This window comes from Pieris rapae, chromosome Z (assembly GCF_905147795.1).
Source record: "Pieris rapae chromosome Z, ilPieRapa1.1, whole genome shotgun sequence".
Lineage (NCBI taxonomy): Eukaryota > Metazoa > Arthropoda > Insecta > Lepidoptera > Pieridae > Pieris > Pieris rapae.
This window is the reverse complement of record NC_059534.1, coordinates 3,126,797-3,152,512: the sequence shown is the minus strand read 5'-3', so window position 1 is coordinate 3,152,512 and position 25,716 is coordinate 3,126,797. Positions and strand designations below refer to the sequence as shown.

At 34.6% G+C, this 25,716-nt stretch overlaps 2 protein-coding genes across 14 annotated transcripts in view; one reads left to right on the top strand and one right to left on the bottom strand.

Annotated features, from left to right (window-relative positions):
• LOC111003396 overlaps nucleotides 1-15,217 on the top strand; it is a 31,555-nt gene extending 16,338 nt beyond the window's left edge. For 6 of the 10 annotated variants that reach the window (XM_022273869.2, XM_022273867.2, XM_022273862.2 and 3 more), the window contains 14 exons: nucleotides 757-885; nucleotides 1,523-1,588; nucleotides 1,943-2,001; nucleotides 2,089-2,157; nucleotides 2,356-2,448; nucleotides 2,698-2,843; nucleotides 3,327-3,415; nucleotides 4,122-6,263; nucleotides 6,524-6,553; nucleotides 8,377-8,619; nucleotides 9,542-9,614; nucleotides 10,568-10,639; nucleotides 11,884-11,983; nucleotides 12,654-15,217. In XM_022273869.2, coding sequence (XP_022129561.2) covers nucleotides 757-885; nucleotides 1,523-1,588; nucleotides 1,943-2,001; nucleotides 2,089-2,157; nucleotides 2,356-2,448; nucleotides 2,698-2,843; nucleotides 3,327-3,415; nucleotides 4,122-6,263; nucleotides 6,524-6,553; nucleotides 8,377-8,619; nucleotides 9,542-9,614; nucleotides 10,568-10,639; nucleotides 11,884-11,983; nucleotides 12,654-12,690 — 3,348 coding nt within the window. In that variant the 3' untranslated portion in view covers nucleotides 12,691-15,217. Of the gene's footprint in view, nucleotides 1-756; nucleotides 886-1,522; nucleotides 1,589-1,942; nucleotides 2,002-2,088; nucleotides 2,158-2,355; nucleotides 2,449-2,697; nucleotides 2,844-3,326; nucleotides 3,416-4,121; nucleotides 6,264-6,523; nucleotides 6,631-8,376; nucleotides 8,620-9,541; nucleotides 9,615-10,567; nucleotides 10,640-11,883; nucleotides 11,984-12,653 lie in introns of those variants that run through there. The other 4 variants (XM_022273863.2, XM_022273864.2, XR_006751160.1 and 1 more) reach the window with 4 other exon arrangements.
• Nucleotides 15,218-15,575: 358 nt separating this feature from the next.
• Nucleotides 15,576-25,716, bottom strand: part of LOC111003385 (CUB and sushi domain-containing protein 3) — a 38,366-nt gene continuing 28,225 nt past the window's right edge. Inside the window, exons 5-12 of one of the 4 annotated variants that reach the window (XM_022273845.2) lie at nucleotides 22,269-22,477; nucleotides 21,976-22,152; nucleotides 20,405-20,584; nucleotides 20,004-20,183; nucleotides 19,512-19,855; nucleotides 18,738-18,928; nucleotides 17,917-18,071; nucleotides 17,105-17,196 (exon numbers count right to left, since the gene is read on the bottom strand). In XM_022273845.2, coding sequence (XP_022129537.2) covers nucleotides 17,918-18,071; nucleotides 18,738-18,928; nucleotides 19,512-19,855; nucleotides 20,004-20,183; nucleotides 20,405-20,584; nucleotides 21,976-22,152; nucleotides 22,269-22,477 — 1,435 coding nt within the window. In that variant the 3' untranslated portion in view covers nucleotides 17,105-17,196; nucleotide 17,917. Of the gene's footprint in view, nucleotides 17,197-17,916; nucleotides 18,072-18,737; nucleotides 18,929-19,511; nucleotides 19,856-20,003; nucleotides 20,184-20,404; nucleotides 20,585-21,975; nucleotides 22,153-22,268; nucleotides 22,478-25,716 lie in introns of all 4 variants that reach the window. The other 3 variants (XM_022273847.2, XM_022273843.2, XM_022273844.2) reach the window with 3 other exon arrangements.

Here is a 25,716-nt window from a genome sequence, read left to right as displayed (position 1 = left end):
ATTTTTTTCATTTACATCCTACCTGTGTTAAATGACAACTTTAAAATCGAATGGTGCTACAGGAAAGAGAATCCAAAGCAGTCATTAATAAATATTGATATGTGAGCTTTCGTGGGAATTGCTTTTATACTATATACACGTGGGAGCGAGATCGGTGTTGCGTGTGTTCGTGCATAATAGAGACTTGTTCACGGGTCATAAGTTGCCTCCAACTTGACAAGCTTAGCCTCAGAGATAGCTCATCTTGGGCACTGTCAAAAATGTCGTAGCACATAATACGCCTCGAAATTAGATGATGCTTCAAGATCTGGATAACAATTCTGAAAAGCTTTATTTCTTGTATAATGTGTGTTCGTCTTATTATTTCGCTTTCTAATAGGTATTCTAAACTACGAAGTGGTCAGGAAATTTATATATTACAAAATGTATATATGATATTACCAAAGAAATTTAACATGCTAAACTAAAGTCTTTGAGAAAAAGTAAATCAGTCTTATTGCACTCTTTTAAAACGAAATATTTCAAAATTGTATATTTTTGTCACATATTGACACTGTAATGAAAATTAACAACAGATAAGCTATTTTAGCAAACGATGCAATTTAATGGATTGATTGTCTATGAATAAGTATGCAATGTCAATAACTCATAAAAGCAATACGTTAGCCTCAAGGCAAAGTTATATGTATATGTGCGTAGTTTTGTGTTATCCGTTGTGTATATTGATTAGAAATAAAATTGTAATTTGTTCTGCAGTTTCTTAACAGACAGCATAGGGTACAACACGGTCAGACTGAAGACAAGTGGACAGCTGGCGATACAATCATAAAACGGGTCGATACCAAACTGAAGGACACTGGAAGGCCGGAACAAGGAAGAACTTCGGTAAGTTTTCAATTATTTTTTTATATTCTTTATGCACACTTCGTTCAAACAAATAACACAGTACAAAAAAAATCTAAGCTAGCAAGCTGTACTAACTGAGTAAATGAGAGTATGGTATATAAAAAACTGAGATCCTTACGGACTCGTAAGCCCCGGAATATATGAAAATATTTAAAAAAATACAACATGGCTGCAGAAGGTACCTAAAGTAACAGAGGGGGCCCTACGCACTTGTAAGCCTTCTGCCCGTTTAACCCCTATTATAAATTATATTCAAATTTATAATCATTTATTCATATAGGTAACGCGGTAAAAACAGATATGTATATGAAATGCTTCTAATTTTAAATTTACTGCCTAACATTTAAGGGCGTAGAACGGAAGAGTCTTCTCTTCCGTGGAATAATCTACGCCACTCTTTTATCGCCAAGTTTTTTTTTGTTTTACACAACGCTTGTAAGCTGCAACTATTATGCCATGATTCATATGACCATTATAAAAAAAATGTGGGATTTTCTTACAGCTATCGGGCAGGCTTACCACGATGATTTAAGAGTTTGACGGACTCTTCATCACTCTAGAAATTAATTTCGTCATTATTTCATATTGAAAAGTCTATGTCAATTTTTAATTGCAGGTAAAATCTCTGATGGCGAAATTTTTGGATAGGCCAGTCCCCCCTGTGCAAGTTCAAGAGAATCCGGTGAGTTAATAAGTTTTAATTTAGCTGGATTTTTATTCGTTAATGTGTGGGCAGCGCTTGAAAGCTTTTATTTTACGCATTCGCTAACCTTCTGGCATTGAGAGTATCGTTCACTCCTAAAAAAATGGCCGTGATGTCTTGCTTTGCTGTGAGGTCTGCATCAGTAAGTTAAAAAATTTAAAGTCGCTCATATATGGACTATATATATATGGAATATATGGACTGAAAAGTACTAAGCGATTATAACAAATCTTATTTAATACGTAAGTAAGTACGAACGTAAGAATCATGTAGGAATGTTGTTATTGTACGAAAACCTTCTTAACGAGTATTTAATTATCTTAATTATTACAGGGCCTTTCGAGGGGAGGACAGCGTCAGACAGACAGAAGTCCAGTTGTTGTCCATACTGGGTAATGTTAATGATTTTTGTTTAGCCCTTTGAAGCGTGAAAGATTTTGGTTTTTGTTTGATAATATCTAATTGTATTTTTGTTTTAGTAATGCTTATCCAAAGCAATCCACTGAGGCGGTAGATAACCCCACAACCCAGGAAGTGGCCAGCATTCCGTAAGTTTAATTTATTAGGTTTATGGTATTTGGGCATGGCCTGTAGTAAGTGGGAAGAGTGCCTTTTGGGCATTTTAATTAGGTTTAAAAAATCACTTTTATTTTTTATTTTCTTTCTATCCCACTGCTTCTCCAATATTTGGGCTTTAAATCACATGAATGTTGCTGGTAGTCTCAAATTGATGTTTTATGTTTTAGTATTCCTTCATCAACCACCACGTCCACTGAGGCAGTTGATAGTATCCATGTGGTTGAGGATAGCCCAACGAACCAGGACTTGCCTAGCATTTCGTAAGTTAATGTTAATATATGTATGTTAATAGGTATTTTAGGACAATAAGTTTTAAATGGAAAGGTACAGAGGCTTATTCACTGTTAGATGAGTGCCGTTTTGTGATTTTTTTAAACCACATTGAATGTAAATATTGTATTATCAAATAGTTCCCCTTAGCTTAGTTCTTATTATCTATCCGCCTGTCACCTATCGTTGCCATTTCCTCAAGATAACCAAGAACGAAATCTAAAACTGTTTTTTTTCAGAACAATAAACGAATCAAATACATCTAGGTGTTATCCCGTATATAATGATAGTGATGACTACCCAATGGACGACGATATGCTGAATTATCTTAATGACATTTTTGAATCTGCGCCGCTAAATATGCCGAGTACCTCTGCGTATGATGGTATGTACTTAATTGACCTTCAAAAGAACTTTCAAAAAATCTTTGTCGACATTCATATGTTCTATAAAATATTTTAATTTCTAAATATTTTGAATTTTCAAGTCGAATAAGAAATATGAAAATAAATATCTATCGGCACGATTTTTAAAATATTAAATATTGTGTATTAAAGCAATAATGCGAAATATGGAAATTAAATGGTGGAAATTTCGAAATATGGCCGTACCTGTCTGTTCGTAAGAACGCAATAAGAATGAGCCTTTAAAGTTTTGTTAGTAGATGATGTTATATTAGGAGTGTTTTAGTTTTTTTTTTAATTTTATGTAATTCGACTAAAATATTCATGAAAAGGTCGCAAATAAAATATTGCGAAATCCACGATTACTGCTACGTAGCAATCAAGTTTTATCATTAAATGGCGTGGAATATTATCACTCACAGGTAAACATTTAACATTAAAGTATTCGTTTTTATTTTGACTAGGTTCAGCATCTAGTTTGGAAACAGCCTCAAATCGGCAACAGACGCGGAAAAAACGACCACACAAAAAGATCGCCTCATCTAGCAGCGAGGTACTTCGATGCAGCATCTGCTAATCTTTGGCAATAGGGAGGTGCGATATGCCAAGCCATCGCCTTACACGAAATATTTACAGCAGATCATAAAATTTATTTCGTAAAGCTCCAATTTAACCACTGTTGTAGTGTTCTTTTTCGCTCCTAATTTGCTTTGAGTTTTGTATAATATGCATGTACCGTGTTCAAGGCGACGGCAATTGGCTAAGTGACCCACACTAACTGGTTTGTTGATGTTGTGTTCATTTACCAATTTTTGACCCATTTTCCTTTAAAGTTATGAGTCAATTAATAAAACCTATTTTAACAAAAAAACCAACTCGGCTTCGTCACGAGACAGCAGAATGATTTTCAGTGATGTAAGTAAGAGTATAACATGCCTGTTGGTGTTCTTAAATGTGTTTGATTTTTGTTCATGTTTTTAATAGAGAATTTTAAAATTATTCAAGTGTTAGTGTGGAAACATCGCATCTTCCTTGCAGGAGTATGGCATGAGGAAATAATTGCGTCTAAGCTATTAGAAGTAATCATTTTCTCTGTAATAAATAATACTAATATATTAACTATTTTGACTAAAAAAAAACTAAACTTGGAAATATTTTTTATTTGTGTCAAGTTTAGTTTTTTTTTTTCATCAAAATAATGGTAATTCGATAATTAAGGCTTATCCAATTTATTTCAATAATCTTTATCTATAATATAGATGGAGTCTGACGAAGAGGACAGTGATTCTAGTGATGACGACGAAAAGTCATCAGGCACTGAAGTTTCAACTGATAGTGAATTTGCTTGTGAAGACATCGGCGTCATTATTCCACCTCCTGCTATTCTAGTCACTGAAGCTCCTCCTCATATTTCACCTCCTCAAGATTATCCACTAAATCGAACGAAATCTGCAGGTGGCCTAGCTACTAAACGAGCTCTTGAACTCAAACGTAAATATTTATTAGGAGAATCTAGTCCACCTGCCGTCAGAAAATCAGAATCCACTTCTCAATTAGACTCGAAACTCGAAGCATTCCGCATAAACATCACGGAGTTCCAAAAAATGTTACATCCTGCAACACCTACACCTACACCGCAAACAGGCACACCCATCCTCTCCTACCAATTTACTTTCGAGGAGAAAAAGCCACCGCCTGATATCCCTGACATCATTAAAAATATATGCAATCATGTCCCAGTTGATTTACTTACTAAAGGCGACTCTATACTCGATTGGAAGAAACCATTTAGAAACAAGGGAGATCCGGATTTGGAAACGGACTCTCTGTCGGATGAGTCATCTAGTACTGATACTGCACCCAACCGATCTGTACCTAGACTCGAAGTACACAATGAAGGTGGAGAATTGATACAATTAGATAGTTTAATTCTATTAAATAATGCAGTGGAAGATAAAATGTATTCTCGAACAACGACGCAAGATGGTCCAGCTTTACTTCCCGAAGAATCAGAATCTTCGGAGTCTTGTAAAGATGCAACGACACTTGCTCTTACAGAAACTGAACTATCGGATTGGGCAACAGAAATTGTAGTTATAGATGACTGCGGCCTTGATGAAAATGGTGTGAGGAAACGAAACAAAAACCCCAGAACTTTAAGTGGTCCCAAACTAATTCAGGACCCTAAAAACGTAGAAACCATATCGTCACACGTTTGTGGGCGGGACGGCCCTGAGTCCGAAAATGTTGTCTATTCGAACGCACCTGAATACTTTGAATTTGCAGACGAAGGTGATCAGGATCCTACCATAGAATCGACATCAACACCTTGTAATGAAGGTTACATGGAATTGGTTGATGATGAATACGATCCCTACTCGGCGTCAAGGGATCGCTCTATAAATTTTATAGAGAGAGTCTGCTCTGATACCACAGTCAAACCTGACGATACTCTCAAGTTTGCCTCAAACTTTTCAGAATCACTAGAGTTCATCGATAGTTCAGAATCCAAATCAGGAAGTCACGTTACAAAAATCGCATCTGAACCATTTTCCTTTTATGAGAAAATGCCGTGTAGATTAAATGAAAGTAACGATTCTGGCAGTTCGTCCTGTGCATTAAAAAATATTGAGAATAGTGTTATTATCGAGGCTGTAAATGACTTGAAAGTACAAAAAGAATCACTTGCTTTAACGGAAATGTCTCCACCGTTATTAAGTATGACTGAAAAAAACGGAGTCGCAGTAGGTTATTGTGGTACAAAAAATGGCAACTCTTTCGATGACGTATCGCCACCGCTACTCTCTGACAGTATTAGCCATTCCCGTAGCTTGAGTAAGGTAAACTACGAGAGTAAGCCAATACCTGAAGAGAAGTTTAAAAATATACGCAATTATTCGCCGGCAATTTGTCGATCAGCCAGCGAGAATTTAGGCGGACCTCGATCTAAAAAAACGAACTCAAGTGACAGTAATTGGTCTATCCAAATAAATTATAAGATTCCTAGAGCTAGGGATAGCCCTTATCAATTACAGTCACAGTTAACGAAAGTAGAAGAGTTAAAGCGGCAAAGAGAAGAACAGACTGAAGTGGTAAGAAGACTGGTCCTACAGCGCTTGGGTGGAGCGAAACTCGGCAAGAAATCCACCGCAAGAAGTAGAAGTAGAGTCCTACCATCGAGCATGACTCCGCCCCCAGTTCCTCCGCCGCCCATCTTACCAGCGCCCTTGCCCGACATCTTTCCAGAAGTTCCCCCACGACCGACGTCACAGCCCCGACTGTCCTTATCCATGCAATCCTCTCTCTCAGACCCAGAATTAAATCGAGAACAACGGTCCAGCAAGGGTTTCCTTAAGAGTATATCTAATTATTTCAACAAGCATCTTGGACCCAAGCACAAGGTAAAGAATTGTTCTGTTTACAGATTTCAAGCACAAAACATCAGCACCCACTCATTAAATTCATTGATTTAATTCTAAAGTTGGGAATACATTGTAAATAAACGACAGTTTAACATAGATTAAAAAGAGGTGGTGTGAACATAATAACTCCGACCGTGTCCAATTTTGGCAACAAAATTTAATTTGTGTATTTTTTATTGGCACCGTTTTAAAAGGTCGCTTTAGGACACGGTTTAACTAACAGTAGTTACAATTTTCAGTGTGAATCGGAGCCGGACCTGACGACGCACGTAAGCAAAGCATATCAAATATAATATCGTGAGTCGCATGCTGTGTTCATCTCTTTCGCACCAACCATTGGTCAATAGTACGTTGTCTTGTCTCGCTCAGTCACACAGCTTCGCTTTTCTAGATTTCATCTTCATACCGGCTTATGTGCTTTCGGCATTCAAGTTTGAAGAGACAATTATACATTAGCAATAATATTATTGCATTATCGGTAGATAGTTGCTATTGTTTTTTTGAATGACGTAATTACGCGTTAGTTTTGTGGTACAATAATCAACTTGCGCCTGAGTTGTCTAATTTGTTTATAAATGAATCCAGACGCTTTTGTAAATTAAATTCTAGTGTAATTTCCTTACTAACATTTTATACAGTGACTACTCTAGTGCTTAGTACTTTACCGTTTAGAAATGTACTACATCTTCAATTTTAAAAGCATGTTCTGTGTAATACTTCTTTCAAATAGAAATTGTTTCGTACTAAATTAAAAGTACAAATTACTTTTGTTTAAAATAATCTCCTTGGCTAGATATAATGCCGAATTTGTTTTATTATTTCAGTGCCTTTCCTGGGCCTGAGTTTTCGGCGATTCCCTTCAGTTTCTAATGTGTTTGTAATGTAGTGTGCTAGAGAGTGCCTCATAAATACTAATATTATAGTTTGAACTGTTTTATAAAACGCTAATCTCAGGTGAGATAACTGCAGGTTTGAATTAAAGGATCTTTCCATTTATCTAGGAAGGCTACGCTACCAATACTAGAGGAGCACAAATGTTGCGAACACGGATAAAATCATATTTTGGGTACCATTTTGGTCGATAGAACATGATAAATTAGATTGTTGTATACTTGTACAAGCTTTTAGACACTTCGTATTGGTAAGGATGTCCCAAAAAGATAATTTGAAGCATGAGGTTTTAGTATATATTTTTAGCAATATAGAGTTGTAGAGATTATTTATAACGAAACGAACAGTACTTCGTACAAGAATAATTTTGCAAAACACATCAAAAAATAAATAAAGGAGCAAAGTCCGACGACGTTTCAATAAAAATCTAAAACATATAAAGGTTGGCCAAAAAGTCATGGATCAAACGCAACTAGATGTTAGATCGGGTGACCAGCTGCAAAAAATTGTTCTACGGGAGTAATAAAAGTCAATTTTCTTATAATATAGTAAAATAAATTATAACTGTGCAGGGGTTGAGCTGAAGGACTTTCGTAGAACAATTTTCTGCAGCTGATGACCCCATCTTACACCTTTTTGCGTTTGATCCACGACTTTTGGCTACCCTGTATATGTATAAGTTTCTTTATTGAAACGTAAAATATAAATAGCTAATACATTATACTTTAACAACAAGCGTTCTCGACCAAACCTATTCTTCCAGTCAGCCCAAGTTCAAGACGTAATTTTATTTTTTTAGTTGTTTTTTTTTCGTGTTTGATCTATTATCAAAACAAGCGCTACCCGCATTCTCTTTTAATTTGAGTAGTTTTGTTAAAAAATCTTGTGATATATTGCGAGTACACAGACACACTAGTGAAATAATAATTATCATTATTCCTCTTGTTACGTGAGTGCTATCAACGTTCGTCATAAATGTACTGTGTAATGTTCAACTGATTGTAGTTTTGCGAACATTGTGGTAGTCTTGCGAACGGATGGCGTAGTTTTGCTCTTTCGCGAATTTTGTAAACGTTTTTGACATTCATAAGCATGCCTTAAGTCGCATCTAAACTGAATAAATAAATTTTGATTTGATTCTTTTTTACTGTTCAAAATTATCAGTCACAACGTGATATTGAGTGATACCTTGTCTTCTCAGCCCGCTCGGCCTAATGAGAGAGCAAACGCAAGTCGACACACGTGGTACCAGCCCACGGCAACCACACCCCAATCAACGCCTCGTCCAACAGTGAGCGCGTCCAACGCGAGTCCTCTGCGGGAGACTTCGGTGATAAGTCCAAATTTTCGACGGGATCGAAGCTCTGGAACTCGCACAAACACAGTAAACCAGCAGGTTGATCAACAGTATATGTCTCCTGATCGAGACAGGCCTGAATCAGACGTAAGTTTTAATAATAAACAAACAAAACTATTATTACACAGTTTTTTAGAAGGGGAGAAGTCAATTAATCTATTAAGATCTATTAATTAGGAGTAACTCTTTTTTTTTATAATTTAAAGACACTGCTCCATCTCTCGTTTCCCTGTAGGGGCCCACCGTGTTACTCTGCTTGTCCACCTATCTTTCGGTCTTATTTTGTCCTTGTTTTAGATTTAATATGCTCGTTCCAATAATCATTGTCAGGTTGTTGAAGTGAAACATCTTTATCGGCGTTGGAAAAATATTACCGTCACATTTTTCCGTTACGCACCATCTTTTTTTGTCACTACTACGGTTGATTCTAAGAGATTCAAGGCCATTAATAACAAAAATATAAAATAAAAAATTGTTATTAATTTAGAAAAAATAATATAATACATTTCAGAATTTATATTTAGTTTTTTTATTTAATTTAGAAATTCTCATTTAACTTTTACCAATTTCGGAAAAGTTGCATATATAGTAGTAGATCATTTTTCGAAAAATAAGGGCAAAAAAGTTTCACTTCTTACGTGTGTACACAAGTGCATGCACACATTTTTTGTTTTATTGTTTGTGTTCGAGTCATATATCCATGGCTACCGTAAGAAAGACATGTCAATATGAGCGGGTCGAAATAACATTTTTATCTGCCTTCAGTACTTCTCTGTATCTTCATAATTTGTTCCATGCTATCCTAGTTCGTCTATCGACTTCGTCATAGTGCCGGTATCATGTTTGTTACATTTTATTTGGTTAAGGAATTTTAATAATTTCTTACCTGAAATAATGTATTGTATTATATTCTATGGAATATCCTATGTTAGACACTCTGTCTTTTGAGTGAGAATATTTCGTTGCCATTCATTTTCATACAAAGAATTTATTTAAATATAAATTGTAGGTGTCGGAGGTGCCTCTGTCCGCACCTCCGTCGGAAGAAGCTTCAACGACTGCTGGAACCATACGTGATAAAGGTAAACTTATACAAAAAAATAGATATATTTATTTCATTTTCATTCATATATTGCTTACGTTAATATATTTTTAATTTTCATAACACATTTCATTTGTAATGGCCTTAATTATGCAAATAAAATGACAGATGATTCAAGTGGGCCAATTTGCATTATACAAATTATTCACTTCAACTCTTGCCCTGAGGTTTGTGCCGGAAAAAAGGGTGAGAATCAGAAACAAGACAAAATGTCAAAATCCATGTCTGACGACTAGATTTGCATTCAGAGAGGTTCGAAGTCTAAGTTGACGCCAAGTGATACAATAGGTGCAAAAAAAAATCTTTAAAATACTTCCCTACGCCATATAAATAAATTAATTTAAATGTTTATTTTGCATATGAATTAAACTATGTATTAACTTTAAAAACAATATAATTTTTTTTGCAACGGGCGGTTTATCGCTTCTAAGTGATCCCTTCCATGCAACTGTAAATAAATAAATAAGTAAACAAATTAACGAACGTTAATATGTAAAACAAATGAAATCTTAATATTAATAGAAACAGGCAAGCAAGCTGTTTTTGCAAGAACATTATTCCATTTTTATAGCGATTCACGGATTAGTAAAAGAGTTTTCACTGTAATCTTGCCAAATGCAAACAATATTTCTGTATACGGTTAAGTAAACTTTGATTGGCTGCGACTTTTAACTATATTATATATTACCGCTGTAATAACTTACAGCGGTCTTTGACCGTCTCGCAGTAATGTCTTTGAATCTCATTCTTAACTAAAAGCCAACCAAAAACCTTAAGTATGATTCCTGCGTGTCAAAACCGTAGTTGATTTTGTCATACCGTCATCAGTTAGTGCCAAGCCTCGACTCTGAATATTACCAACAAGATTCAGAGTGCCTTTCCCAATCTTCATATGATTGGTATCACCATTACTATTTCATACGCATTCCCCAGTATCTCGCGAGCAACGTCAAAAAACAATATGGAAAAGAAGGGCAAGACGAATAGAAAGGATTTCGAAATATGGTAAGCGTATCCACTTCATTATCTGTCAACTTTTATAGCTTAATCACATTCATTCATCATATGTTTGCGCTTGTACTGACTATAATATATTCCGATTGCGGACTTGTATTTATTAAGTATTATCCAAATGAAATATATTTGTGTTAAAGATAACTAATACTGAGAAATTTGACTTCACTGTGATACGGAATCCAATACAGAAATTTTACAACTGTATATTTGAAGTAGGACCGTCGAAACGCATCGTTATCGATGTCCTTTATACACAGGTGGATAAATTAAAAAAAGTAAACCTCATAATAATAATAACAGTTTACTACCGAAAAAAGCACTTGAGCTAGAAATGAGTGTGTTTCAAGATATGAAATATTTAACCGACTTCAAAATGTCTTCAAATGGTCTAAGTGGGATTCCAACCCAGTTTCGATAAAAAAATTATAACCACTGTTTAAATCAATTGTGTAAACAGCTCAGAATTTCGGCGTAATTTCTGCTGCCTAGTTTCACTGTTGTTTCTTTGAGATGGCGGTGGTGGTCCCTTTTTGCGTTTTGTTACGCGTAAATTAAATGTACCATGGGATACCAGTCTAAAAACAGGTCAGTTAATTTTAATCACGCCGAGGTTAGCGGCATCATAATAAAAGATGTGTTGCTCTAAAGGAGTATTACTCCCCATCCTGTCGGACAAACAAAACAATGTAATACAATATTGATAAACTTACCAAATGTGTATATATTCAAATTCAAATAAAGAATCTTATTTGCTCTACAGCAGTGTTGGCCTAGTGGCTTCAGCGTGCGTCTCTCATAACTGATGTCGTACGTTCGATCTCCGGCTGTGAATCAATGGACTTTCTATGTGCGCATTTAAAATTTGCTCGAACGGTGAAGGAAAACATCGTGAAGATCCGTTTCCTCACGATGTTGTCCATGTGTTAGACTCAAAAAGTCGGCGACGTGTGTCAGCTTACTTGCTTATTAGATTTAAAAATGATCATGAAACAGATTCAGAAATCTGAGGCCAAGACCTAAAAGAGGTTGTAGCGCCAGTGTTTTTTTTTTATTTGCTTTAAGTAATGCGGCCATTTATTTTATCTTTAGTGCATTTTGGAGTCGGTTATATTTTGTATGGAAACGAAGAATATTATAGCGAAGATTTCAATACTGACTGAAACGATACTACGAACGATTTATACCTTCTTTGACAAGTAACGCCTTTTAACGTTTGTATGTAAATATTTCAGATAATGAAAATCAAGACCACATCGTAGCTCAGATATTAGATATACGAGCCACGGAAGAGTCTCGGAGGTCAATGGAAGAGGCACAAAGAAAGATGGAAAGGTATATATTATTATATTTATTTTTGTATTCCTACTATGACTTGCAATATTATTTCAGAATACATAGACAAAACGAAAAACACATTTATATATGTATCTAAAAAGTGAAGACTTTTGTTAGTTGACTTAATTTAGGCAGATACCATAAAGTGACTAAAATCATTTAAAATAAAAACAACAGGTATATTTTTCTAATAAGTTGGCATTAAAAATTCAAATAATTTCAAGAACCCACCACAGCGCTTCTAGGCGTGATGGGGTCGCATCAGTGACGTCCAAATATGTTTACGTGAATACTGTGTGACGTATACAGTGACGTATTTCATATTAATAATTTACTTACAGATTTTTTTATACATTAATATGCAAGTCATTCCACTCCATAACGATTTTTCATAAGACAATTGTCACTCGATTCCCTAAACAAAAGATATACGAAAGTCACAAATTCTAACCTATAAGCGCTAACAATACAAAAAAATCCTTATAGCGTCATATAGCAGTCATGCCTGTTAGACCTAAATAGTTTGTCCAATTTGCAAATAAAATATTTTGTTTATTTTTTTCTATATCACTTACTATTACTGAATGATGTCCAATTTTACTAAACACGTTTTTTTTTACATATAATTATGTCTCACTTAGATATAATGTCTTAATTTCTATTTCAGCATGCTGCGAGCTAAGTGGGGTAGCGTCGGAGATTAGCTATATTTATTAAGTCACTCGGTTGTTACATCGGCATAAATAAGTTTTTATAGACGTAGTATATCTTAATGATTAAACGCTTGCCCTAAAAGACTGGGTATAAATGAAATCCTACGTGAAAAGAATGCGTTTTCATACTTAGGTGAAAGTCAAAGATACTATTTTTTCTATACAATAATATCTATAAAATTAACTAGTAACATTTAATTAATTTCATATATAATCGACGCCCTGCTTTTAACACTAACGGCCTTATTAATTACCTTATTAGGTTAAGTATTAATTCTGAGTAGTAATTAGTTAAATATAGTGAACCGAATTCATTTACACCAATCAATTTGCAATAAGATTAGTCGTTCGTCGCTATAGGCTGACAAAAATGTATTATTAATTAGTTTAATGTTCCGATAGAAGATGTATTATTTTGCTGTATTTCGGTTTTTTATATATTATATACTTTAGGATTAGGCGCGTTTATTATGTGGCAACTGATAGTTTTTATAAATTATAAAAACTGTTGTTGGTTTGTCTATGGTGTCTTTATACCCGTAACTTTTACGGTAAATTTTCGGGAAAGGGGAGCTATGGAACGTGCGAATAAATCTTGTGGAGTACCCAGATGTACCCAGATCGCTAGATTTAAACCAGGGGCTCCAATATCAGCTAAAACAGTGTAACTTGTTAGAATTTTTTTTTTTGACCTGCGGTGCATGGTCTATATAGTATGTTAGATACGAATCGTTTATGTTATATGTATTTTTTAAGTTACCTAATCTATTGGTTTTATAATAGAGTTGGGCCGGAGATTAGATTCCAAAGCTGTAAATCGGGTATTAGTGGAATAGTATTTTTTTTCTTCTGTTTTGTACCCAGCGCACACAGCTAAAGTATTGTAATATTATTTATTGTGTTCCACTGTTAAAATACCATTATGTAACGGTTAGAAAGGTTTTGACACTTGTTTCATGTATTAGAGTTAAGATTAAGGTCGCGGTAAATCGTTTGTATTTAGTAATAAACGTAATGACCTTTCATGGAGTGCCAATAGCATTGGCCAATTAGAATTGTCTTTTGTTTACCATCTTCAGTCTAAGGCTAAAGCCACACGATGCGGTAACGTTGCGGTGCGGCGCCGCATCGTAATTGTTTCGAGTTATGGGGTGCCACACGGGCGTTGCGGTGTGGCAATATTTTACTCCTCCCCGCCTCGTCATGCGACATAGTACAGTAATTTGTATGTATGATGGCGTTGCCGCACCGCATCGTGTGGCCGTGCTTTAAGGTGTTCTTCTCATTGGGCATTCGACACCTGATCGACGATTGAGGTTTCCTCGCTTTAAGCTGACTGACCCTCGTAGTCTAAAAAATACTTTTGGGTAGAGATTATAAATTAACATTATTTTGTACTATTTTTACACTTACTGTAGGATTAATTGCTATATCGATTCTAAGCGGACGGAAATCGCTTACAGTGAGGCTTCAAGCTCCTTATAAGTCTCTGTTAACCTGTTTGCCTCTGAAATGTTTATTTGCGCTATGCAATGATATAACAGCGCTTTTGAATAGTTTAATACACTTTAGCTATGAATAAGACGTACGTCAGGTAAAGGGAGCGTTCAAGTATTATTTAACGAATTTACGGGGGGGGGGGTCGAATTAAGATCGATATTGTCAATATTATTTTCGACTTTCCACCACAAAATCGTAACTTTCAGGTATAGTCGTGTCAGACTATATACAGAAAAATGTTATGGCACGTTATGGGGGGTCAAGAATCGTCAAAATTGTGACGTAATACTTGAACGCTACCAGACATAACTCATGACCCACTAGAATAATAGTCAATACGTCACAAGCATCGCCAATACGGACATATTATTAGACCGTAAAAAAATTATCAAATGTCTGAAAATCTGTATAATGCCAGTAATATGAGCGTTTTGATTAGGTTTAGGGAAACATTGTAACACACAGTTATTGTATTTCTTTCAAAGGCTTCATTGGTCTCAGGATTTTTTTTTATTATTTTTTTATTATGTGATTTTGTGGGAGACAGTTTAATAACAGTGAAGAGTTTAAAAAACCTTTTTGGTTCATCGTAGGCGATTTTCTTAGTAACGTTATCAAGTTGTAGACAATTTATTTGCTTTGATAAGATTTTTTTTTTACAATTATTTTCTACATTGTTCTCTATTATATTAAATGATTTACTTATAAATGTTAATGTATGTTTTGCTATATTTAATTAAAATGTTATTAGTTTTGTTTAATGTACTTTTTTCTATGCTATCTTACTATTTGTTTAATTTTCACATTTCCCCTTATATTAATACTAATAATTATAAATTAATTAAATTACGTTTTGTATGCAATTAAATAAAACCAAAGATGTTTCCTAGAGTTATTGTTCCAAAACGTGTGTGCAAAAAATACAAAAACACACTTATAATAATAACTTTTTCAGACGTCCATTCACTCTGGAAAATAAGTCATGTATAAATTTGAAATTAAAGTTATTTATTGTGAATTTATTTGTTTCATTTACGAACCCCTATGAACGTTGTAACCCAAAGTGTTTTGCCGAATTTTATATTTCACATAATATTAATTTATATTAAATAATACCCGAAATTTACCTGTAATGTCACTAGAGATGAAATGGATAGCAGTTTGGCCGAATTTCCAGCGGGACTAAGCCGTTTGTTATATCGCAGTCACTTAAATCACTCGGCTTTAACTCAAGAAAAACTACTGACGATTAAAAAAAAACTAAATTTACCCAAGCAAGATATTAGCACTAGGTGGAATTCTACGCATGAAAGATGTTGAAGTTATTATGTGTATATCTATAACATACCAGAATAATAAAACACAATATTATCACAATACTTTATTATAATTTGTATTAAAATCTCATGAAATATAATTATGTTATAACTATCTCGACAAATTTGGTTAGAAAATTAAATTCGCCTTAAATTGTATGAATACATATTTACATATTCTAAATCAATTACATTTAGACGTATATGTTTGCCTGTTTAATGGCACATACCATACTTTTGAAGAGGAAAAAGTATCTTGTACTAATTAATTATTAACGCATATAGAAAGTGTATTTGTACCATTTGCTAGGGTATAAACTATCTTCAAGAAATCGTGCGATCTCGTTTACACTGGTCTTATGGAAATATATATAAATTCGTACGAAATAGTAAAAATACATCTACCAAAAGCACGTAAAATTATGTTTGCTGTACGGCTCAAAACTTCCTCGAAAATAATTTTGGTTCGTTCAAAGCACACGCAATACTACAAAAAAAAAGTCGTCTTATATCTTGCGTAAATTTGCTTTTTATTTTCGTGGTACGTTTGCTCGTTATTGTATGACAGAAGCCCGGCCTAAATAGTCTCAGAATTCAGAACAATTTCTATATTTTTTGGTATAATAACAGAGATAAAATTACTAATCTGTGAGGCTATATAAATTGTAAAAATAAACAGAAATATTTTTCATTAATTTGAAGAAATAGAGTAATCCCTAGTTTGGCTTCTGCATCTTTGAATAAAAGAAATTAAGATTTTGACATACGGCCAGCCAACCACGAGTAAGTAAGTCTCGTTACTAAATCTCATCCGTGTCAAAAACTTGTATTTAATTCAAGTGTTGAATATATTATAGAATAATATTTAATAGAATTAGCATCGCTAACTTCAGTTGAGATATTGTAAAAGTAAAGTAAATAAAGTGTTAATAGATTTAAACATTTAGTTACGCGGTATTTAACTCATGTAGGTACATCGTTACAAATATTATTCGGTCTTGCAGAACGCACGGAAGCGATTTTATTGTTGCTCTTATTATAAATCATACTTATATTTGATTTACATAAAAACCTGAACTGGGACAAAATGTAAGGAATGCATTATATAAAATTCTGGTTCTATAGTAATAAGAAATACATTTTACATAATCACAAATTCACTACAGTAACATACAGAGCTTCTTAAAAGTTCATCTGATCTCTAAATCAGTCTTATCACTTATCAAAATTTTAAAGTAAAACTACATTAAACACTATATGGAGGGGAATACATAATTAAAAACATCTGAACAAATTCCAAAAACTAGATGTCCAATTAAATTTTTGGTCCAACATTCACACACACAACCAACCTCCGTATATACTTTCTTAATATCTAGATTTATCTTTATGGTGGTGTCTTGGTTGCCAGTCGGGCCTGTGGTGGTGATGGTGGTGACGCCGCTTGTTAGGTGCCGGGTACACATCAGACACGACCAGCTCAGAGCCGTCCTTTGGGGCTTCGCGGTCGTGTCTGCGTGAGCGGCGACCTCCTGTAGCTTCGTGCAATTCTTCCCAGGCTTGTCGATAATAACGGTTTAAACCGTTGCGCGATTCCGATGACGAGGAATCGAGAGATGCGACGGTATTGCAATCGGGGGCTACGTGATGTCGGTAACGCTTTCCGTTATTATGTTTCCTACTGGAAACAAATATTAGTCAAATAATTATGCTTATATAAAATAGTGCCAATCGGAACTAACATAACATGTTATGTCAATGCGAAAAGATTTTACTTTTACTAATATTGAGTAAACTCTTTCAATTTGGTGCGAAGCCTTGGTGCTGTTTATTCGTGCTCCGTGATATTAAGCTTATGTGTGAAAATGTCGCGGAAAAGCTGTGCGCGGTGTCAGGTTTTGACGGTGTGTTTATAGTTTACGAAACAGAAATCAAATACACAACTGTTAATCAAAAAACCGGAAAGGTTTAGTTAGTAATATTGATTAATGTTTCTGTGTCTGCGACGCTTGCTTTGGTGCTTCAATGCGTGCTTTTGTGACACGGTGGCTAATTCCTAACTTAATATATGTTTTGTAAAGTATCTTAATTATGTTTTATTGTCATATGCTAATTATGTTTTCATTGTTCATATATCATTTAATTGTTCTTTATTATCATAGTTTAAACAAATATTCCGTCTACATTAAATCGAACAATCAAAACAATTTTCATTTGACAGATTTTGTTAAAAAAATCTTACGATTCAAAACAATGACGTTTGGTACTTTAATTATAGAACGACTGAATGATTAAGAAATGAGGACCCAAAGATCCTATGATTTTATTACGACCGGTATTCAAATTGTAGGAAGACATCAGCCACCGTGGTCAAGTGCTGTACCTTAAAATATAAACGCACTCTATAAGGGGTTGGAGAAATGTCCGGCGCGATGTGTATGCCTGTGAGTGCGCGCTATCTCACGCCTTCCAACTTGCTGGTCCGGAAATGGAAGAGCCAACAAAGTGTACAAACGGGCCGGCAATTGCGGCGCTGTCCGCTGCTTGCGACCACCACTAGCGTCATATATTATGTTAATGTATGTCAAAAACAACGGTCATTAAAACATCCATAAGGTCCGACAGTAGTCATCATTGCCCACGGCAATTTTTACGATTACTATGATAATTATACAGTAGTACAGAAACTTAAGGATTTATTATATATATATAGCTGCTAACTGCATGTGATTAGGGTTGCAGCTAAAGAAACATCATTTATATTTTAAGGTACTTTATGTTCTGTAAAGTGTAGATGGTAATTAAAATCACAGAGCACGGATAGATTCTTACACTTATATAGTCCTGTTTAAAAATAATCATATTATAATGTATTGAAGTAACTACACTAACACCTGATACCAGAACAGAACAGATGAACCATTTAATGATAAGTACATACTAAGGCTAACAGGTTCTGCTCTAGATCCGACCAATTGCAGTATGAAACTAACTAATGTGTTCTGAGTACATGGCCAGACGTGGTCGAATCGGCGGGAAGAACATTATATTAGATTTTCACACCATGACTCTAACAGCCGTAGTTGAAGAAATCATCGAATGATGATGACAATGCGGATGCATTGTTAATATTTTCACTCTTTTCATCACCGCCCGGGACGCTAAGCAGGCTTTGTGTGATGATCAATAGTTATGTGTGGTATGATATATTTATAAACTTACCTCTTGACAAGTATAACAATGGTCGTGATTATGGCTATTAGGAAAACTAAGGCCCCAAATGCTCCAAGTGCAACTACAGCACCTATATTCAATCTAGCACCGACTGGTTCTCGACGATCTCCATCCACTGGCGACGGCACATTCACTCTAGGAATTTGCTCAGTTCTTATATTGTTGCCATTGCCGAATATCTGAAATCATTTAAATTAATTAATTCTGTTTTTTTTTTGTTTTTTTCTGTGATGAAATCGAAAAGATGCAAGAAATTCATTTTAAAATTATTTTTGAAGTGAAACTTCTTTAGAATCGTTGTGATTTCAAACCGGATGCAACGAAAAAGCGACAGTAAAAAGAGACAGAAACATTAATTCATATGATTTAACGTGGGAGAAAATGAGATAGATAAACTTCTTTCGAATCGTCGTGATTTCAAACCGGATGCAGCGGTAAAGAGAGACAGAAACATCAATTCATCATATGATTTAACGTGGGAGAAAATGAGATAGCAGGCATTATACAGCCTCTCTTTACTGCCGCTTTTTCATTTGATCAAATTTCAAACTTTCGATGTTTTAGTTTTTCCCAAATTAAAAATTTATATTAAACTTATAAATTAAAATTTATCATTAAAATATACTGTTTTAAAAGAACACACACATTTAGATAATGGAAAATGATTAATTTATATATGATTAATAATAAAAAAAATGTTTTTGAAGGTTTCACTTCTACCATGTGTGAATTGCACATATGGTTTTTTTTAACAATTCTCACCTGATTCTCTCTAGGATGACTTGCCACTGTTATCTGTGGCACATGACTGGTGGAAGACTGCTCCGAATCTAACACAGTTACTTTCTTCACAGGTATCCTAGTGGTTCGTTCTGTGCTCGGTTTCGTGGTATCCGTAATTGGCGAGGTCGGTCTAAACGTAGATGGCCTAGGTTCAACGGATGTGGGTCTATTGCGACGCCTGGTGGGAAGTATAAGTCGTGGTGTTGTAGTGACTGACGTAGTTGTAGATGTAGTAGTTGGTTCTGGTGCTTTTGTTGTTGTTGACGTTGTTGTTGATGTTGTTGTTGTAGTTGAAGTGGTTGTCGTTGTGGGTCGTTCTTCAGCTAAAAATAAAAGAAATGAAATTATTACTAGTGAGCGAGGTTGCCATTTGCATCGACGGTGATGTATGACATAGGATCTACGGCCTACAACCATGATATCAGAGGAGATAATTTGCAAAATATAATTGCTCATGGGCAAGGTACTTACGGTAACAGTGCGGTGGAGGGCTGTCCCAGGTCCCTGATGGTAAACAAGTGACTAACTGTGAACCATGCAACAGGAATCCTTTTGAGCAGAAGTACTCAGCCACCGAACCATAGACAAACGGCTTATTTCTGATCGATACTCGACCATTCGGGATCACTGGAGGGTCTTCGCATCGCACCACTAGAAGACACAGAATATATTTTTACGTATGCCAATAATATACAGCTGGAAGATATAAAATTATTGTTTAAGAGAAATTTTGAACCCAGTTTAGGAAAGTTTTGGTTTACAAACCCTACACTCTTCTGCTTTATGAATATTTTCAGACATCATGCATCTGTCTGACATGCATTTGTTTATACAAATACCAATAATCAAAAGGAACCGAGGTAATTATTTACCATCACATCTCGGTGGTGGACCATTCCAACGCTCATCTATGTCACAGACGAGCCTTGATCTTCCCACCATCTCGTAGCCAGGTTCACAAGAATATTGCACGTGGGAGAGATAGGACACCGAATTGTTGATGAGCTCATAACTTCCGCGAGGTATTTCGGCAGGGAAACCGCAATCTATACCTGAAATATTATATATATTCTTTATAGTTATAATCAAGGTTTTCTAATCAGGTTTTTTTTAAATTGTAATCAAACGCATTTTTTTGTTTTTTTCTCTCCAAACATTAAAACAATTTTTACGCTAGAAATCTATTTATTTTATTGTTATTTATCTCTTTCTTTTCTATAGTGTAGTTACAAATTATATTTTGCTAATGATATCCTACACTTTACGGACATAAGTTAATTAATAATAATACATTTAATATTCTATGTAAAACTGCCCCAACTTGCGCCAATAATTTATCTCCTGAGAATTAATTCAATTATCTAAATAATATATTTTATATAATCACTTAGCACTAGGGCGATATCTGATGTATGTAAATTAAAGTTCGGAAGTCTAACTAATTTGACCGTTTTCCTATAAAAGTAAATTCATTTTATATTGTTTGATTAACTTTACTCTCGTTGTAATTAAATTTTATTAGCGGTGTTCTCCTACAAGTAAGATTATTTGAGGAAATAAATATCTATTAATTATTACTATGTAGATTAGATTATTGTTAAAAATATATATTGAAAATATTGTATAGTTGAGTATTGAAATTGCTACTTCCTTCCACCACAGCGAATATAGATTAAATATTGCTGTTATACAGAGAATCCATGTCAGTGGTCATTTGTTGTCCTCACTGACCCACGTTTGATTGTAAGTCGATCTCTTCCGTATTCTCGTGTTCATGTATACGGTATACTAGATATTTGTCCGGCATTTGCGACATACATTCTAATGAATCTACTATGAAATACTATGACTCGTCTTACTTTTCAACGAATTTAAAGAAGCTCAGCTCTTATCCGTGTTAATTCGCTCATAGCCTGATCCCATATATTATTAGTTCCTCATTAACTGAACTAATCTAGCTCAAATTAAAAAAAAAAGATTTTATGAAGCCGAGTTAAAACAATCTGATGAAAGATTGAGTCAAAATATTTTTTTTCCGTTTTTGCACACACTTAATTGATTTTGTACTATTCATGAAAGCGTAAATAGAATCTGCATCGTAGTTAAAGGGGCAGCCATAGAGCAGGCGAAAAATAAAACGGCTCAAATATAAGAGTTTCCTCCAACTTCCATTTTGTTCCATTTGGAACTCATGGGCCGTGGAGTTCAAGTGTACAAGCGCTAATCAAATATTAAGTTGGCGCCTGGTAGACAGTACTGATGATCCTAGAACTGGTGCCCTCCTCGCTCAAAGAATAAGTGTCGCAATACAGCGAGTAAATGCTGCCAGCGATAAAGTAGACACTCGATAGACACACTTATGTGTGTGCTACAGTGTAGCTGTACATAATATTTATAAGAAAGTAAATATAAAAAGTAATAATATAAAAATTATTGAACTAACGTTTGCAGACGGGAGGGAACTCATCATAGAAGCCTGTTTCTAAGCATGTTCTGACAGTAGGGCCGACAAGCAAGTGACCGTCGTCACATGAGTATTCCACCGTAGCTCCAACATCGAAACTCTCCGTTCGCATCGTAGAGTTCGGAGGTTGCTCAGGCCGTCCGCATGCTTTGGGCTCTAAACAAAAGACCGTCACATAAACATAAAGGAACTTATAATAAATAGAAAACAACAATCGCACTGCCAAAATTCGCAATAAGCAATACATCGCAATGCAATAATAAATTACTTACGATGTTGGCAAATATAGTTCAATCTCATTTGGCAGTCAGTGTCTGCCCAGAGCCACCCTTGGCTGCCATCAAAGCGTGCGCAACCTTCACCGTTGCCCGGCGAGTTCCAGAAGGAAATGGTTACGTCATTTCCGTTAACCCACTTCCAGTTGTTGGGGTCCTGTGGATCTCGAACCGCGCCCATCCAATACTGACTGCTGCTGTCACTCCTGTGGAACAGATATCCATGATTTCTGTCAGCCAGAAAAATATGTTTCGCAGTGTGACGAATTAATGATTTGCAATGATTTGTAATGTTACGTTTTGACCTGGAGCAAAGTTAGGTAAAAAAATTATGTAATCATTCTACATTTACTAGTTTTGTTTGTTTAGAACTATTTATGTACCATTATATTATTTATAAAAAATTCTGATATTTTTCGAATAATTAATGTCTACGCACTTTGTCGTTACATCGACTTATCACAAAAAGTGATCTGAAAAAAATATCCTTCACACTCAAAATTAAAAGCTTGCATAATTAGGTAACATTAGTATTGACAATGAAAACAAATGCTCAAGTCGTTTCCCACAGATTTCGCAACGCAAAACAATTGTTTTAAAATTCAATATAAACAATCGGTATTATCAAGAACTCAATCGTTGATATCCTTGTTTTAAAACTTATGTAACCCGACAGGTGTTTAAAGATGAAAATGTCGAGATACGTTTAATCGCTGTATGGTGTCGTTTAAGTCTTTTGTTCTAATATTTGGCAAACTTTGCACTAACTTGTCAAGTTACCTGTAACATGTGTTACAACACACTCTAGGCAGTGATGCCAACTTGAAGGATTCCCCTTGAAGGAGAGCCAACTTGAAGGACAATGTAGCAGGAAGCATGACGTCCAGGGGATTTTTAGGGGATACTTTTTTCGATAACTTTTTAATTTAATCAAACCTTAAAGGAACCCAACCAACACCCAAAACTCAATATAAAGTCCAAGTGTAATATCGAATAACCCAAGATATATATTGATTGATGGATATAGATAGATACCTCAACGATTAAAAAAGTAAAAAAAGCTCTATAAATAATTTATGAAACGAAAAAGCAAAACATATATCATAAGGTGAGAACAATTAAATTTAACGAAACAAAACTTAATAACTATAATCATAAATATTATTATTAAGTCATATTACTAAAAGTAAATGTGTAAAATTTATATAAAATAACTATAAATACTACTTGAATGTATTTGATATTACTTTTCAAACCGAGTGCACAATAAAGTTATAGGGGTTTTAGTCGATATTTAATGGTATTTGGAGTTGGCATCACTTACTCTAGGACGACCTCAGACAAATATAGTTCGCGACAGTTCTGACCCATGTCAATAGATTATTATATAGTTACTAGCGGATCCGACAGACGTTGTCCTGTCTACACGTCTTTAATTTCAAAATTTCAATTTTTAATAAGCCATTTTGATGAAAATTATTATTCAAATGTTATGACAATATCTAACGATCCAGCACATGGTCACACACGATATAACACAATGATAACAAAACCTTTTTTTAATTTCGGGACAGACTAAAATTAAAATTCGAATATTATTTAAAATTTGACACTGCGATGGTAGCGCCGTCTGTCGGATCCAATGTAAAACATTCCAAAATCAACAACAACTAATAAATTGAAAATTAATTAAAAAAACATTGTCCAGCGGACAAAATTGTGAATCTAAACCATTCCCAGATCCCCTTGAACACACACAAAAAATTTCGTCTAAATCGGTCCCGTCGTTTAGGAGGAGTTCAGTCACATACACACGCACACAAGAAATATATATATTAAGATATTGTAATGTTAGATAAACGTGTAAAACCCAGCTATTTTAGGTTAAAGCTCTTGAATTGGTTACAACGTTTTCACTGTCACGTAGTCTACCTCTTGAACTAAGCCAAAGAAGAAAGATGATGTAAAGAATGTTTTAATATACTATGTAATTTTATAATTTCCTTTACACATCTAGAACATATACTTACATTAAAATATATTACTAAAACGTATTATTGAAAGGAGTCCTTATAGGCAAGGTTTCGAAGATACTAGCAGCTCTTTGAATAGCTAGTTCTTTATCCGAGGTAGCTGCCAGCTCTTCGGTCAAAGAATTAGTTCATATTATATGCTATATTATAATGTCACATTTAAACAATATGTACACGTGCAATGTTAAACGCTACGTAAAAATATTGTGAAACTTATTTCTAAGGAACAGGCTTTTGACCACCCACTTTTAGCGTGAGAATAAATTCATCATTATGACATATTGCAGATACCGTCATAACATAATTTTGTAATTATATAAACTGTTGAAAAATAATGATCTGTACCACTTTTAAATATATCGAAGGCTAACAAATTATCTGTAATTTTTTCACTATATCGAATATTAGAAGTTCAGATACGATATTTTTTAACCATTACTATTGCTAAACATTATAAATAAATAGTACAAAAATACCACTAAGTTTGCCGGGAGCATTACAGACGCAGTAGAAATTTCTTTAAATTCCTTAATAAAGAGTTAATTTTTGTAAGGCCTCTTTTTAATACATTACTACATATATACATACTAATCTAACATTTATCGAAACTGAATGTTACAAACTATAGGTAAAATCAAATAACGGACCGTAGATAGCTGTAATGTATGTTCGATTTGTAACTGGTTTAGTTTACATTCCCAATTCGCTCCAATCATGAATCTGATGTATAGCGGAGCAACTACTACAACGGGTGTTTAATTCGCGTGATATCTTATACAGACTCATTGTCGGTTGCAGATGCCACAGGGAAAGTCTTGGGTAAAATAGAACCGGGAAAGTCGTACGCAGCGAGGTGGGATGACGAAATTTGTAGGTAGGAACGAATCTAATTGACGAAATAATTATTTCCATTTTACGATACGATTTTTTAAATTATTATAGGGTCATATCACATTTAGGTGCATATAGTAGTAGCAAAAGACCAGGCTCGTAAAGATACTTATATTCCCAATATTTGTATTCGCGGCGAGATGTTCAAAGGCAGAAAATAGACACTCTGAAAATGTGATGCTAGAGAATGCTTGGGGTTTCATGGGCCGAGTTGCATATACATATATATACATATATATATATAAGTCTCGATACTTTAAGTTATGATATGTACAATGAATATAGAGAGCGTTATATACTGTATCTTGCTTTTATATTTATAATGAACTTGCCGTGCCTTACGATTTAATCTGCGTTAATAGCGTCATAAACTCATTATATGATCAAGAGAAGAAAAAGAGTTGTTTTCGCATTAATATGTAATACGTTTTTACAACAGTAAAAACTTATAACATAAAATTGATTTTATCGTTTACATTTAACAATATAAATTTTTTAGCTGTAAAATACTGCCCATAACG